At 36.3% G+C, this 12,359-nt stretch overlaps 1 protein-coding gene across 2 annotated transcripts in view; it reads left to right on the top strand.

Annotated features, from left to right (window-relative positions):
* LOC131064774 (transcription initiation factor TFIID subunit 7) overlaps window positions 1-8,099 on the top strand; it is a 46,464-nt gene extending 38,365 nt beyond the window's left edge. For both annotated transcript variants that reach the window (XM_059214138.1, XM_059214137.1), the window contains 5 exons: window positions 6,188-6,336; window positions 6,742-6,875; window positions 6,993-7,112; window positions 7,214-7,287; window positions 7,436-8,099. In XM_059214138.1, the coding sequence (XP_059070121.1) occupies window positions 6,222-6,336; window positions 6,742-6,875; window positions 6,993-7,112; window positions 7,214-7,287; window positions 7,436-7,607 (615 nt within the window). In that variant the 5' untranslated portion in view covers window positions 6,188-6,221 and the 3' untranslated portion in view covers window positions 7,608-8,099. The remainder of the gene's footprint in view (window positions 1-6,187; window positions 6,337-6,741; window positions 6,876-6,992; window positions 7,113-7,213; window positions 7,288-7,435) is intronic.
* The last annotated feature ends 4,260 nt before the right edge of the window (window positions 8,100-12,359 follow it).

Here is a 12,359-nt window from a genome sequence, read left to right as displayed (position 1 = left end):
ACTTGGCAAGAAAATCATCTAAGACAAAAATCGCTCTGGTCCCTGCCTGAGGGACAGGAGCGAACTTGGGCATTTAGGTCCCTTGTTGACGTTTCATAATCTTCAATTTATCTTCAACGGGTTTAACTCATATCTTTTCTTGCCTTCAAAACAAAAACTTGCTTGATCTTTGTCCAGAACATGCCCTATGAAGGACTTCGCTCTGGTCCCTGGGAGAGGGACAGGAGCTACAAAGAACTTCGCCCTGGTCCCTGACAGAGGGACAGGAGCGATTTTTACATTTTGAGTCATTCTCCTTCACGACGGCACTTCAAGTTATATTCATTTGGTAGAACACATCTCCTTGGACCTCTTCAAATCATCAAGTCGTTAAAATCCTGCAAGGACAAAGCAATATTTGATTTTAAGCTCCGGTCCTTCACTGAGGGACAGGAGCAATTTTCTTCCCTGAGGCATTTCTGTGTTCGTGAAATTCTTCAATTTATATTCAACGGAAAGATCACGCCTTCCTTCATCACTTTTAATTCGAAATTCATCTTGACTCTGCAGGGACAGTAAGATATTTGAAAACGAGCTCCGGTCTTTCACTGAGGGACAGGAGCGATTTTGCTCCTACAGGCCAAAATAACATGATTTCACAAGTTTAATCAATTCACGAGGCAAAAACAAATCATTCCCAATGCCCGGGATCAAAAATCAAAAACTTCAAAATTTAGTCAAAATTACTCAATTGGACAAAAATTCACATTTCATCTTCAACACTTAGACAAATTTAAGCTCTGCACTCAAAATTTCCAATTGAAAATAGACCATTTTGGCGAATTCATTGCATTCAAAATTGCATCCTACGAAAGGAGGCTCAAAAAGCTCTCAAAACTGACTGGATTCTGGCCTGAAAAGACGGCAATTAAAACCCTAAGGCTTGACCCTAAATCCAGACAATTGACTGACTAACAAAACCCTAAAAAACGAAGCGAAAGGCGAGCAAAAAACGAGCAAAAAGAGGGGGTCCCCATTTCAAATGGGGCGATGTGTGAAATGGTCACAACACTAAGGATTACTACCGAAGCTACAATAACATCAACATTCCACATAGGTTGTCTAGAAGGCAAGCTTGAAGTGATACAATACTTGATGAGCATTTCCCAAGCCTGATTTCCCTCAAGAGCCATGGGAATCCATTTAGCACATAGGGCAATACCTTGTTGATGGATTGAAAATTTGAAAGAAAACCAGGCCGCCAACATTGTGGAGAAGACAATAGTATTCCCTAGCAACATGATGAAATCCTTGGTGCTCATCATTGGGGGCCCAAAGAAAGTCTCTAAGCAATTTTTCAATCTTTTAATTATGAGGCTTGTGAGGGCACCCAACAAGAGAAACAATAAACATGAGTGGCAGCCTAACACTTATAAACAAATCTAGAGTTTACCAACAAAAGAAAGAGGTTTGATAATCTAGTGATTAAGCTTTTTCTCAAACTTGGCAACACCAGCTTGATTTAGGGCAATAGGAGAAGCTTGAAAAGAAAAGGAAATGCCCAAAAAATGAAATACTTTCCAATGGTCTATCCTTTTCTAGCCAAAGGTATTTAACCAATGTGGCTTAGGAAGAAAAAATTGCATGAGCATTAGGTCTTGCCTTTGGATGCTCAAGGCAGAGGCTTGGAAAAAAGTATGAAGGCATTGAATGACCTACTTTTTATTGTCTTCATTTTCAGCAAGGGTTAGGAAAGAATCATCAACAAAATGAATATTGACCAATGGGTTGGGAAAATTAGGAAGGGCAATCTCCTTAACTAAGTTTTCAAAAACACATGAGCTGATAAATAGCCAAAGGCCCAAAGCCTTCTGCTACAAGCACATAAAGAGCTAGAGTAAGAGGATATCCTTGATGGATGGACCAAAAGAGTCGATATGACTTGGATTGTTGGCTATTAATGGTATTACATGTGAAGGCATTATCTAGATTGAATAAAATGAGGACCAAACCCAAGTGCTTGAAGCGTGTCAAGAATAAAAGATGACTTAGTGTAGTTGTAAGACTTAGTAAAATCAATTTTAATAAATGTGACACATTGCTGAAAATGTAATGCCCATTCCATTTCTTCCTAAACATCAATTTTATTTTAAAAAAAATCTAGATTTGATGAAACTAGTTTGTTCAAGGTGGACTAGCTGACAAACTACTAAAGAGTGAGAGTTTTGGCAATAATCTTGTATGAAACATTGAATAAAGTGATATTCTACCAATTGCAGATTTCTTCGAGATAGTTGGCTAAAAGTATAAATTTGACATTCTCGTCTACCAATTGCAGATTTCTTCGAGATATTTGGCTAAAGGTATAAATTTGATATTCTCTTTATTAATGAAATTTCCTAAAGCTTTTTAAAAATTTGTACGGAAACCTTTCAAACTAGGAGCTTTGTCATCAGGCATTGCAAATACAGCCTCCCACAAATCTTCTTTGGTGAGAAGCTGATCACAAAGAATTGTTGTGATTGAAAACTTGGCAAGGAACCAAATTTAGGCTCTATCGCAATGCAACAAGCCTAGCCAAAGTGTACTCTTGAGCAACAAATACTTTCTCATAGTGCCAAACAAGGCTTGAAGAATGTCAAGGAGTTTGTTCAGTAGGTGTTTCCATTCTCTGATTTGCTTAATGGTTTGAGATGTATGGCAAGCATGCAAAACCTGGAAGAACTCTTTTGAGACCTTATTTACAATCTTAAGCTAATGACATTGAGCTTTGATTTGAGCTCCACATGCAGTGTGAGCATCTATAACCTATTTTTGATGGTGAAACTAAGTTACTTGAAGATGAGTGGCCAAATGAAAAGGTTGTGCTTCCGAAGTGGTGGCATCTTGGTGGAGTTTTAAGTATGGCCTTATATGATCAATGGTGGAAATGGGCTAATTGATGTCCATAGATGCAACGAAACCACAAATTACGAATGATGGCATCATTTTACTAGGCTATCCATCTAGTTTAATGTATGGGATGTGGTTTCAAATTCTAAACACATTAAATGTAAGCAGATGTGGCTTTGTGATCGAGCAATAAAGTGTTAGAAAGAACCAAGTCTTCAAAGCCTTGGGTTTGGCAAATTCCCACTCAATAAAAAATTATATTGGAAAGTGGTCTGAAAGGAGAACATTCGACAAAGGCTCCACAATAGCCAAGGTTGGGATAAAAAAGTCTCAATTTATTGTGCATAAAGAACCAAGCCTCTCTTTCAGTAGTTGTCCACCACATAATCATATTAAAATTCTTGCACAAAACCCAGGTGGCAGTAGGAATTAAATTTGCAATTCACCTCCAAATGGTAGATCTCACAACAACATCATTCGAAGCATAAACGTTAATAACAACAAAAGAAAGATAATTAATGTTGAAAAGAGCCCACAACACTCGATTGGTGGGGTCACACCTCTGGGAAACAAAGTGTTGATGCCATATAAGAGAGAGAAAGGTGACAACACCACCTTGACCTGCTTCATGGTTATTGCACAAAAAATAACTAGATGGCTAAGACATGGCAAGTTAGAAAGAAAAAACAAAAATCATAACTTCTTGTAAATAGAGAATGTCCAAACTTAGAAATTGAAGTCAAGCATCACGAACAAAATACTTTTAGTGAAGCTTCGTTAGACCTCAGATGTTCTAGGAGAGACAATTCATAAAGGAGTGTGGAGAGCCATTTCCTTTTTATTTCGCTCATTAAGAGCAGAAAACTTTTCTTCAGAAGAGCTTCACTTGAATCAAAACTTCCTATATGGAAGTTAAGCTAGATAGGTCTCCATTTCTTTGGCACATATTGTCCCTCATCCAGACACTCCAATGGTCTATGAGACCTCCCTTGCCTAGTTGGAGGGGAAGCATGATAGGCAATGTTAGTTGCGGACTGAGTTAACAATGACACCGCTAGTGGGGTTCTCACATACTTTTCTTCAATAGATGTCTCCTCAAGAGGGGAACGAGCAACTTTTACAGACTCTAGAATGTTTGAAACAATTTTTCGAATATTGGCCCCTAGAGCTTGAGGAAGGCTTGGGGGGAGAAGTGTTGTTACCTTAGGTTTTGGCTTTGTGATTAACAACTATATGCCACCCTTCCTCTTTTTTCATAGGAGGCTAAGAACTAGAGGCAAGTTGTGTGGAATGTTTAGGGTAGGGAGAAACCAAAAGGTAGTCTCAAATCTTATGTTTAGAAGATTAAGAAGGATAACCATTATTTGGCAAATTTAGGTAAAGAACATGTTGAGCATACCTCATTTGTTCAATTTGGGTATCCACAATCTCCTTTAAATCCTTAGAGAGGTCCATCTCCACACATATCCCCCATTGAGGACAAGCCAAATAGAACCATTTAGGTTTAACACAAATCATAACTCCTAAGGAAGAGGCTATTTCGCTCAAAAATTCCATTATGGAAAGGGTAACTCAGGAAACTCAACCCAAACAAGGATCCAAAGAATCTTTTTGTCAAAAACAACAAAGCCTTGGGTCTAGGGTTTGAAAACCAGCAATAGAGAACAAAAAAACCAAGGGCCATGGCTGAGGATAGCCATAGCATGGTTGGCTTGAGCAAAATGAAAAAGAAAGAAACCTTTAGTAAGGTTTTGTATGGCATCATGGTGAACCCCATGCAAGACCGAATCCCTGTTGTCCTATTCCTTGAGCATGCTTTTAGGAGGGATCCTTCCCACAAATTACCTGTAAAATTCTCTAACTATTGGGCTGCATTATTAAATTCAAGAATGAGAAGAACAACATTGGGGGACGTTTCAGGGAATGTACCTAGTATAACATCTCAGGGACAAACTTTCCAGTTGTCCTATTCCTTGAGCATGCTTTTAGGAGGGACCCTTGCCACAAATTACCTGTAAAATTCTCTAACTATTGGGCTGCATTATAAAATTCAAGAATGAGAAGAACAACATTGGGGGACGTTTCAGGGAATGTACCTAGTATAACATCTCAGGGACAAACTTTCCAGGTTGCTTGAGCGAGGGTGCCATTGTTAACCGTCATTGATCCTTCACTTCCAGCAGTAGCAAGTGCAAAATTATGAAAGGATAAGACTGTTTAAAAGGGGTGAGATCACTCACAGGTGTGACACCTTAAAAAGTGCCATAATAAATGTAGAAGAAAGCTAAAGGGTCTTGCTTCAGAAAGCAATATGACAGAGACACCAGCAAAGTCAAAAGCCCTTGCAGAGCTCCCTCATTGGTTTGTTTTCAAAACTTGGTATTATATTTTTTTTAATCATGAATTTTCTTCATAAAAGACAGGCATAGCCTTGAAACTAAAGGTATTTCACTTTTTGGTTATAATGTCATCATATTCAGCACAGTCCACTATAAAATCCCATTGTGTCTTTATCATCCCTGCAGTGCAAATTAAGCACCTTCTCTTTTTCCCCTCTTCTCTTATTGTGGTCCATATACTTGTTTCAAATCTGAGTTGATGTGAGCCTGTCCTCTGTTGAGCTATGATCATATCGGTCTTATGGTTGATTTCTGTCCATATATATACTTTTTGATTGTGCTTGAATTTGGGTTGAATTTGCTGAGGTAGAATTCTCTTTGTCCACATGCTTACCCTGAATATTTTTGCACATTGATCGTTTGTAACCAGTTCATGCTCTTATGAGTGGCCCCCATTACTCTTAGACCACAGCTCTGTTGCTCATTATCTGTGATCAATACAAACTATAGTATATTGTACTTGTTCTATTTTAAATTGTTTTGATTAGTGCAACAGCATTTTGCAGAAATAGGGGTGAAATAATAATATATGCTTATAGATTAGAGAAAAGAATGGACTTGTACTTGGTAAATACTGGCTAGGGAGGGGATTATGAAAGAGTATTAGGCGTTTCTTAATTTGGTGTTATTGTACTTAAATTACAAGGCAATAAAAATAGCTTCCTGGACTACAACTTTCTTTCCAAACCATAACAGAATTTGGGGACAAATCATACTAGACTTGTTTTTATCATTTTTTGAAATTTCAAATTATGGCATAATTTGGTCAGAGATCAGAATAATTATTATCTAAAATATGTGTAGATGTTTAAATAGTAGCTTGCATTAAAGCTTTAAGCAAGAATGGCCATGGCGACGTTTCACTTGCTTACACTAGGCTTTCGAAAATGTGAAGTGTGCTTTTCTTGATTTTGCAGTTGATATTATACAGTATATATTTTCCTCTTCATCATGGAAGAGCAATTTATATTAAGAGTGCCTACATCTGTAGCCGAGCGAATTGATCAAGTTCTAAGTGAAAATCCAATTTCTTCAGACGACAGTTCCCTTGATTTATCCTTTTCTGGTCAGCAGCCTTTCTATGTTATTTGCAATCTCCAATACATTTAAGATCATTTTTTTCTGCTTACAAAAGGAAAAGGTAAATGAGATACATTGTACCATTGATGAGATGGTTATGTGTAAAACACAAAATTGGTTCTTACATGGGGGATCCAATGAGTGGTAGTCATTGTTTTCCATATTTGGTATAACATTATTCTAGTATTTGATAGGTAGCAGATGGAAGTGTGAATTGATTTGGGCAATTGTGACTGTTCAGAAATATGTTTGATGATAAAAAACGATGTGTGTGTTAACTGTATATTTTTCTAATGAACCTTAAGAGTTTTGTTTCTTTTTCTTTCAGAAATTTCTCTACGTGGAAACATGTAGTTAAATGATAAAAAACAACTGTGGCTTGTAATTTTAGATGATGGAAGAACTGGGACCTTTATTGTTGGCAATCAGAAGCTTTCTGTTTCCCTCTTGGATCTTCCATGCATTTTGGAGTCCTATAAATCATATGATGACAGTGTGCTCATTAAAACTGCTGATATAAGCCAGGTCAGAACTCTCCTTTTTTCAGCTGGGCCCATGTATCTATCAAGTTTGATATAAGTGGATCTGCTTGATCATGAGATCATTCTTTTTGCCACCTAAACATTTTTTCTAGTGTTGTAGATGATCATGGTGAGTGAGGAGTGTAGCCCTGAACCAGAGGGCCCAGACTATAGACATGGTCTGACACCCCCAATGCGAGATGCTCGCAAGCGACGGTTTCGCAGAGAGCCAGATCTTAATGTGGGTATCTTCTTTAAATCTTTTTATGGTCTAGTATACTATTAAGCGTATGATTATATTACATCTGGTCCTGATATTGGAAATGAGTTATTGTTTTTTAGCCAGAGATAGTGCAAAGGGTTGAGAAGGATCTGCTAAGCATAATGGCTGGAGGAACAGCGCATAATGTTGATATCCTTTGGACTTGCAAAGCTTAATTTATATCATTAAGTTCCTTTGTTTGAGTCGACTTATTTTATGGATAGTAATGTGCTATTGTTATGGAAGGAAAATCACGAAGTTATTCCTATTACTTGTTTCATTCTTGACGTTTAAGCACATATTGAGGTTGTTGAGCAGGAAGAAGATGAAGAGGATGAAAGGGAAGAAGAGGGTGAGAAAATGGATTGTCAGCCACCAGGAAAGGTAAACGTTCCAGAGGCTGATATGAATGATGTTGAGATGAATGAGGAAGCAGAAAAATCAGAGAGTGACGGTTCATTTGACACTATGTGAGGAATTATCTGTTCTTGCCAATTAAACAGCTGGATTGACATATTTGGTTGAAGTGGGTTGAAATTAGCAACTATCATTTTTACTCAAATTGAGTCGGGAGGATGTGAATTCAGGCCAAGTCTAAATCAACTAATATTTAATTCTTGCAAAGTTGTTATTATTTGTTTTTGAAACTTGTATGTTGCAAAAATCACTGTTAAAAAAAGGATCAGCTTAAAACTTGTAATGTAAATTCTGCAATTGTTATTGAAATTGAAGATGCTTAACAAAATGCCTCTGTCATTATCCATCAATGGAGGTGGCAAATAATGTTCTCAGTATTTTTCACTGGGTCATGAATGCTATAATGAAAGTTTTAGTCCAAAGTTGAAGTGCCATAATGTAATTATTTTCTATTTCAAAAAACTGCAGAAGCAGTGCTTGCCTGATGTGTCTCACTTAAAGTGCTGCCTTTGATTACACTTTTGTAACATGTAATAAATTCTGAAGATCATGGTTTAGAGTTTTTCCTTGGTGGGATCAAATTGTAACCACTATCTAAGCCATTCTCTCAGGCACTAGCACACCTGCCAGCATAGTCCAAAACTGTAGTGCTGTCATTCAAGATAACAAGTATAGTTGGCTTGTAGAAGTGCACATGTTCCCTCTTGTCCTCACTTATTGCTTATGTACAGTATTAGTCCATTCAACTTTATTATTATGTGTTATGGATGTCGTGCCTCATTCTGTTCAGAAATCATTGAAGCAAAGACATTAACATATGCACATGTTAGGAAACCATGAATAATTAAAATAGTTTGTTACACTAGAAAAGAGAGCCGCTTGTATAAGATAGTTATGTTCAAGCTGATTGCGTTAAAAGAATGCTATGGAAAATATGGTTTGACTAACTGTCATTTTAGTTCTCATTCTTATGAATTTCAGATTATGGAAAGGAGACTTTTCCAAACATTACAATTTGAGGTGGAAAGGTTACCCTACATGCAAACTTAAAATAACAATGGCACACAATGCACGGAAAACTGAAGATAGGGAAAACACAAGTACAGAGTAGATTACAAGGTAGCGGGCAATAGAACTTGATTAAATTGAATTCAAGCAATTAAGACAGGCATTCATATAGGCTATGTTCTGGACAGTGTCGGTCATATATTCCATGATCATCTGGAATGGCTTCCTTTTCTAACTTTCATAGAGATTATTTGAGAAATTTTGATAGAATACTGGAAATATCTAGAGTATTTGAATTCAAAACCACAAGATATACAATAAATCAACAGAAAATGTATAACAGCATTTTGAAATTTTAATTATTTTTTTCATCAAAACATTAGGAGAAAACTGTCTGAATGTTTTTTCTTAACAGTTTATCATGCATCTTAGTCAACTTTACAAGCAAAGTTAAAAGTTTTGAGTTACTAGGGAATTTCTGTACTCAAAACATATGGCTATGATAACTTTTACGAAAAAAGTGAGCTTTTCTCTACAGAGAGAGTTGTGGTACATCTATGTTTTTTGTTGAGGTCCACTGCATCTTTCCACGAGGTTGCAATATTAAGACGACTTGAAGGTAAGGAACTTGTGCTTGGGTGGGAGAGATATATGTTTAAAGCTTAGGGGGCTATTGCATGGACGCCTTATCATTAAATCACTGTCAATCGTGCTAGTTAGTTTCATACATATTATAAATTACGCTCCTGTCTAGTTACCTTTAAGGTTCAGGTAGTCACATTGCTTGTAAACTAACTTGTATAGTAAGCATACTTTGGTGTGTAGGGCATAAGCCATATAGTCCATCATTGATTCAATTGTTGTGTTGATCTTTATAACTTACTTTCTTTGTCGTTAAAGGATAGGAAATGCTTCCCTACATTATGATTAAAAGCAACAATTAATGTTTCAAAAACTTCTCAAATCTAAGGTGTATATTTAATTTTCGTACTAAAGAATTTCCTTGTAGGATCCCTCTAAACATTTTTATTTCTCAATCAACCAATCTTAAATATTCAGATTTTTTTTTTTTTATGTAGATCAGTTCTTTTTCATCTACTTCATGGTCTCTTGAAACTTTCCATATAAATCTTTACATTTCTTTAGTGGTCACCTAATATCATTACCTCATGTAGTTCAGACAGCTCTTTTTAATCTACTTCACATGGTCTCTTGAAACTACTTGTGAGTGGAATTAATATATTTGAAAGTTAGACTAGGTATTCTTATTCGTGCTGATGTTTGAGTAAAAGCTGATAAGGATCCCGTCTTATTGGTGTTGCATTAATTGCTTAGTTTTCTATGTTCAAACTTGGTCTTTTCTTGAACTTTTGTCTTTGTTTTGGATGTGATCTTACATATACTTCGAGGGTGTGCCTTTCTATCACATCTATTTAGGATGTATTCATCAATAACAAAAAAACATAAGAAATATCCAAGAAAATTTGTCTCAATTTGTCTCTTATCATTATTCTCTGACTGATTTTATAGCTGCCATGGTTGTCTTGGAACATATTGCACATTTCTTTCATGATCATGTTGCCATGGTTGTCTTGGAACATATTGCATATTTCTTTCATGATCAGGTGATATTGGTAATCTATGTAGTTGAGTCATTTTAGGATTTAGTTTGTAACTGGAATGAAGGTGTCTGAAGTTAGATTCGAGTCAATTCTTTAAGAAAAAAATTGTCACATAAATATGTTTCATATCATCTTTTTCCAAATGATTTGGTAATTGTCATGGTTGTCTTGGCGTAAGGAGGGGATTACTTCCTTTAGCTTTTGAGCTTAGAGAAAGGAAGTTCATGTTGAATAATACAATATTTTTTTTCAATTTTAGCTACATTATAATTTTGATTTGTTAGCAACCATTTACTTATTTTTATCATCAATATAAAAATAATTGAAGTGTTCTCCTTTTTTATTGGAATTTTAGTTAGCCTTAATTCTTCTTTTCTCTTTTTGTGGCTCCTTAAATATGGGATTTGGTGAAAAATTCTATAAGATCTTAATTATCCTACTTGTGTTGGAAATTCTTTCTCCTTTAATGTAAGGTAATTCTTATCTTTTGAAATTTATTGTAAGCTTTGGCTATGAAGGTAGCCACCCAAGATTTAGAAGCCTAATGGAAAGTACAAGAACAAGAGAGAGAGACTGTGTCAAGAATAAATTGCATTCCTATCAATGATGGAATGCAATCAATCAATTGGATTATATTGAAATGAATAGTACATAGGAAACCTCTTGTTTATATAGTCAAGGTGAGAATATAGGAGTGCATAAGATTATGACAACTGTTGCAATCTTATGACATAAGAAAAAAACTGATAACCTATCATCTCACCTAAAATAGAAAAGTGATAGAGTGAGAATGACACAAAGGTGGATCACCCACTTAAGGTGGAAAAGTGCAACCACGAAAGGTGGATGTGATAATGTGATAAAATCACTAAGGTGGAGACACCACAAAGTGAAAAGTGATAATATGATAACACCACCTAAAGTGGAGATGCTCCTAAAAGGTCTTATGTGGTCCCTAAGTAAGCTTAAGTGACATGTAATTAGGCCTAGATGAAGAATAACCAAGGCACAACATCTTAATTACACCAACACCCTCCCCAACCCCTCACACCCGCCACCCCACCACCCTCTCAAGTGAAACTTAGGGAGAATGTACACAAAAACTAACAATGCATGATGGGTCTCAACTATTAGGCCATGTTAGGTATCCATGTAAAAATGCAATGCAATCTCTCACAAATAAAAAAAATGATGAAACCTAGTGGGAAAAAAATTCTCACCAAAAGAGATGAAAATACAAAAGAAATCTTTAAGAAGAATGAGAAGGACAAAACCCCATGCGAGGAATCATTCCCCTGCATAAGAGAAAAGAAGAGAGACCAAGTAGCCCCCCCCCTTCAGTGTAGAATGTTTACCAATGGTAGAGGCTCTAAGCTAGATGTAGAAAATGGTCCACACACGTCAAACAATGTTCCTCCCCTTAGGAAGAAACAAAACCAAAGGTGTATGCATGAAATATTCCCATTCTTGAAAGGAATATGTAGGAAGAAAACTCAAGAGATAAGGAGTCTCTAAAAGTTTCTCAAGTGCCCCCATGTCGATGCTAAAAGTTGCCCCTTCTAAATTAGGTGTACTAGGTCACTGTTGAAAAAGACAATATTGGATATAGTGAAGATGAATGAAGAACAAGATCCAAAGACTCAAGAGTCTCCTCTAATGGCAAGGATCAAACTCAAAAGAATGATCATGTAGAGAATGAACAAGAGGATCGGGGTGCTCCCTCACAACAACTAAAGAAGGATCATCTCCATCAAATAGAAGATGTATGTCATTAATGATGTCTCCCAAATCTACAATTTTGGACTCCATAGACAAACCTGTTGTTGGAATCAAGGAACACTGAGAGAGGGGGGGAACTAATGTTCTGCAATTTTTAACTTTGTCAATTTGTTATATAAATCACTTAATGCATATGAAGGAAATTAGAGTGCAAAAACATAAAGAAAAGATCATCAACACCATAACACTAGGATTTTTATGTGGAAACCCAGTTAAGGGAAAAACCATGGTGGGATTCAAACCCACAATATTAATATACTCTGTTAGAAGTATAAAATATTACATAAGGGGAATGCACATGCATTCAGACACACTGCCTAGAGCTCACTACTCAATTACAAATAAGGGCTACAACCTAAAAGGCTCACTGCCTTACAAAAGAGTTACAAAGGTAACATAC

This window comes from Cryptomeria japonica, chromosome 11 (genome assembly GCF_030272615.1).
Source record: "Cryptomeria japonica chromosome 11, Sugi_1.0, whole genome shotgun sequence".
Classification (NCBI taxonomy): Eukaryota; Viridiplantae; Streptophyta; class Pinopsida; order Cupressales; family Cupressaceae; genus Cryptomeria; species Cryptomeria japonica.
This window is presented reverse-complemented; position numbering and strand designations above follow the sequence as displayed.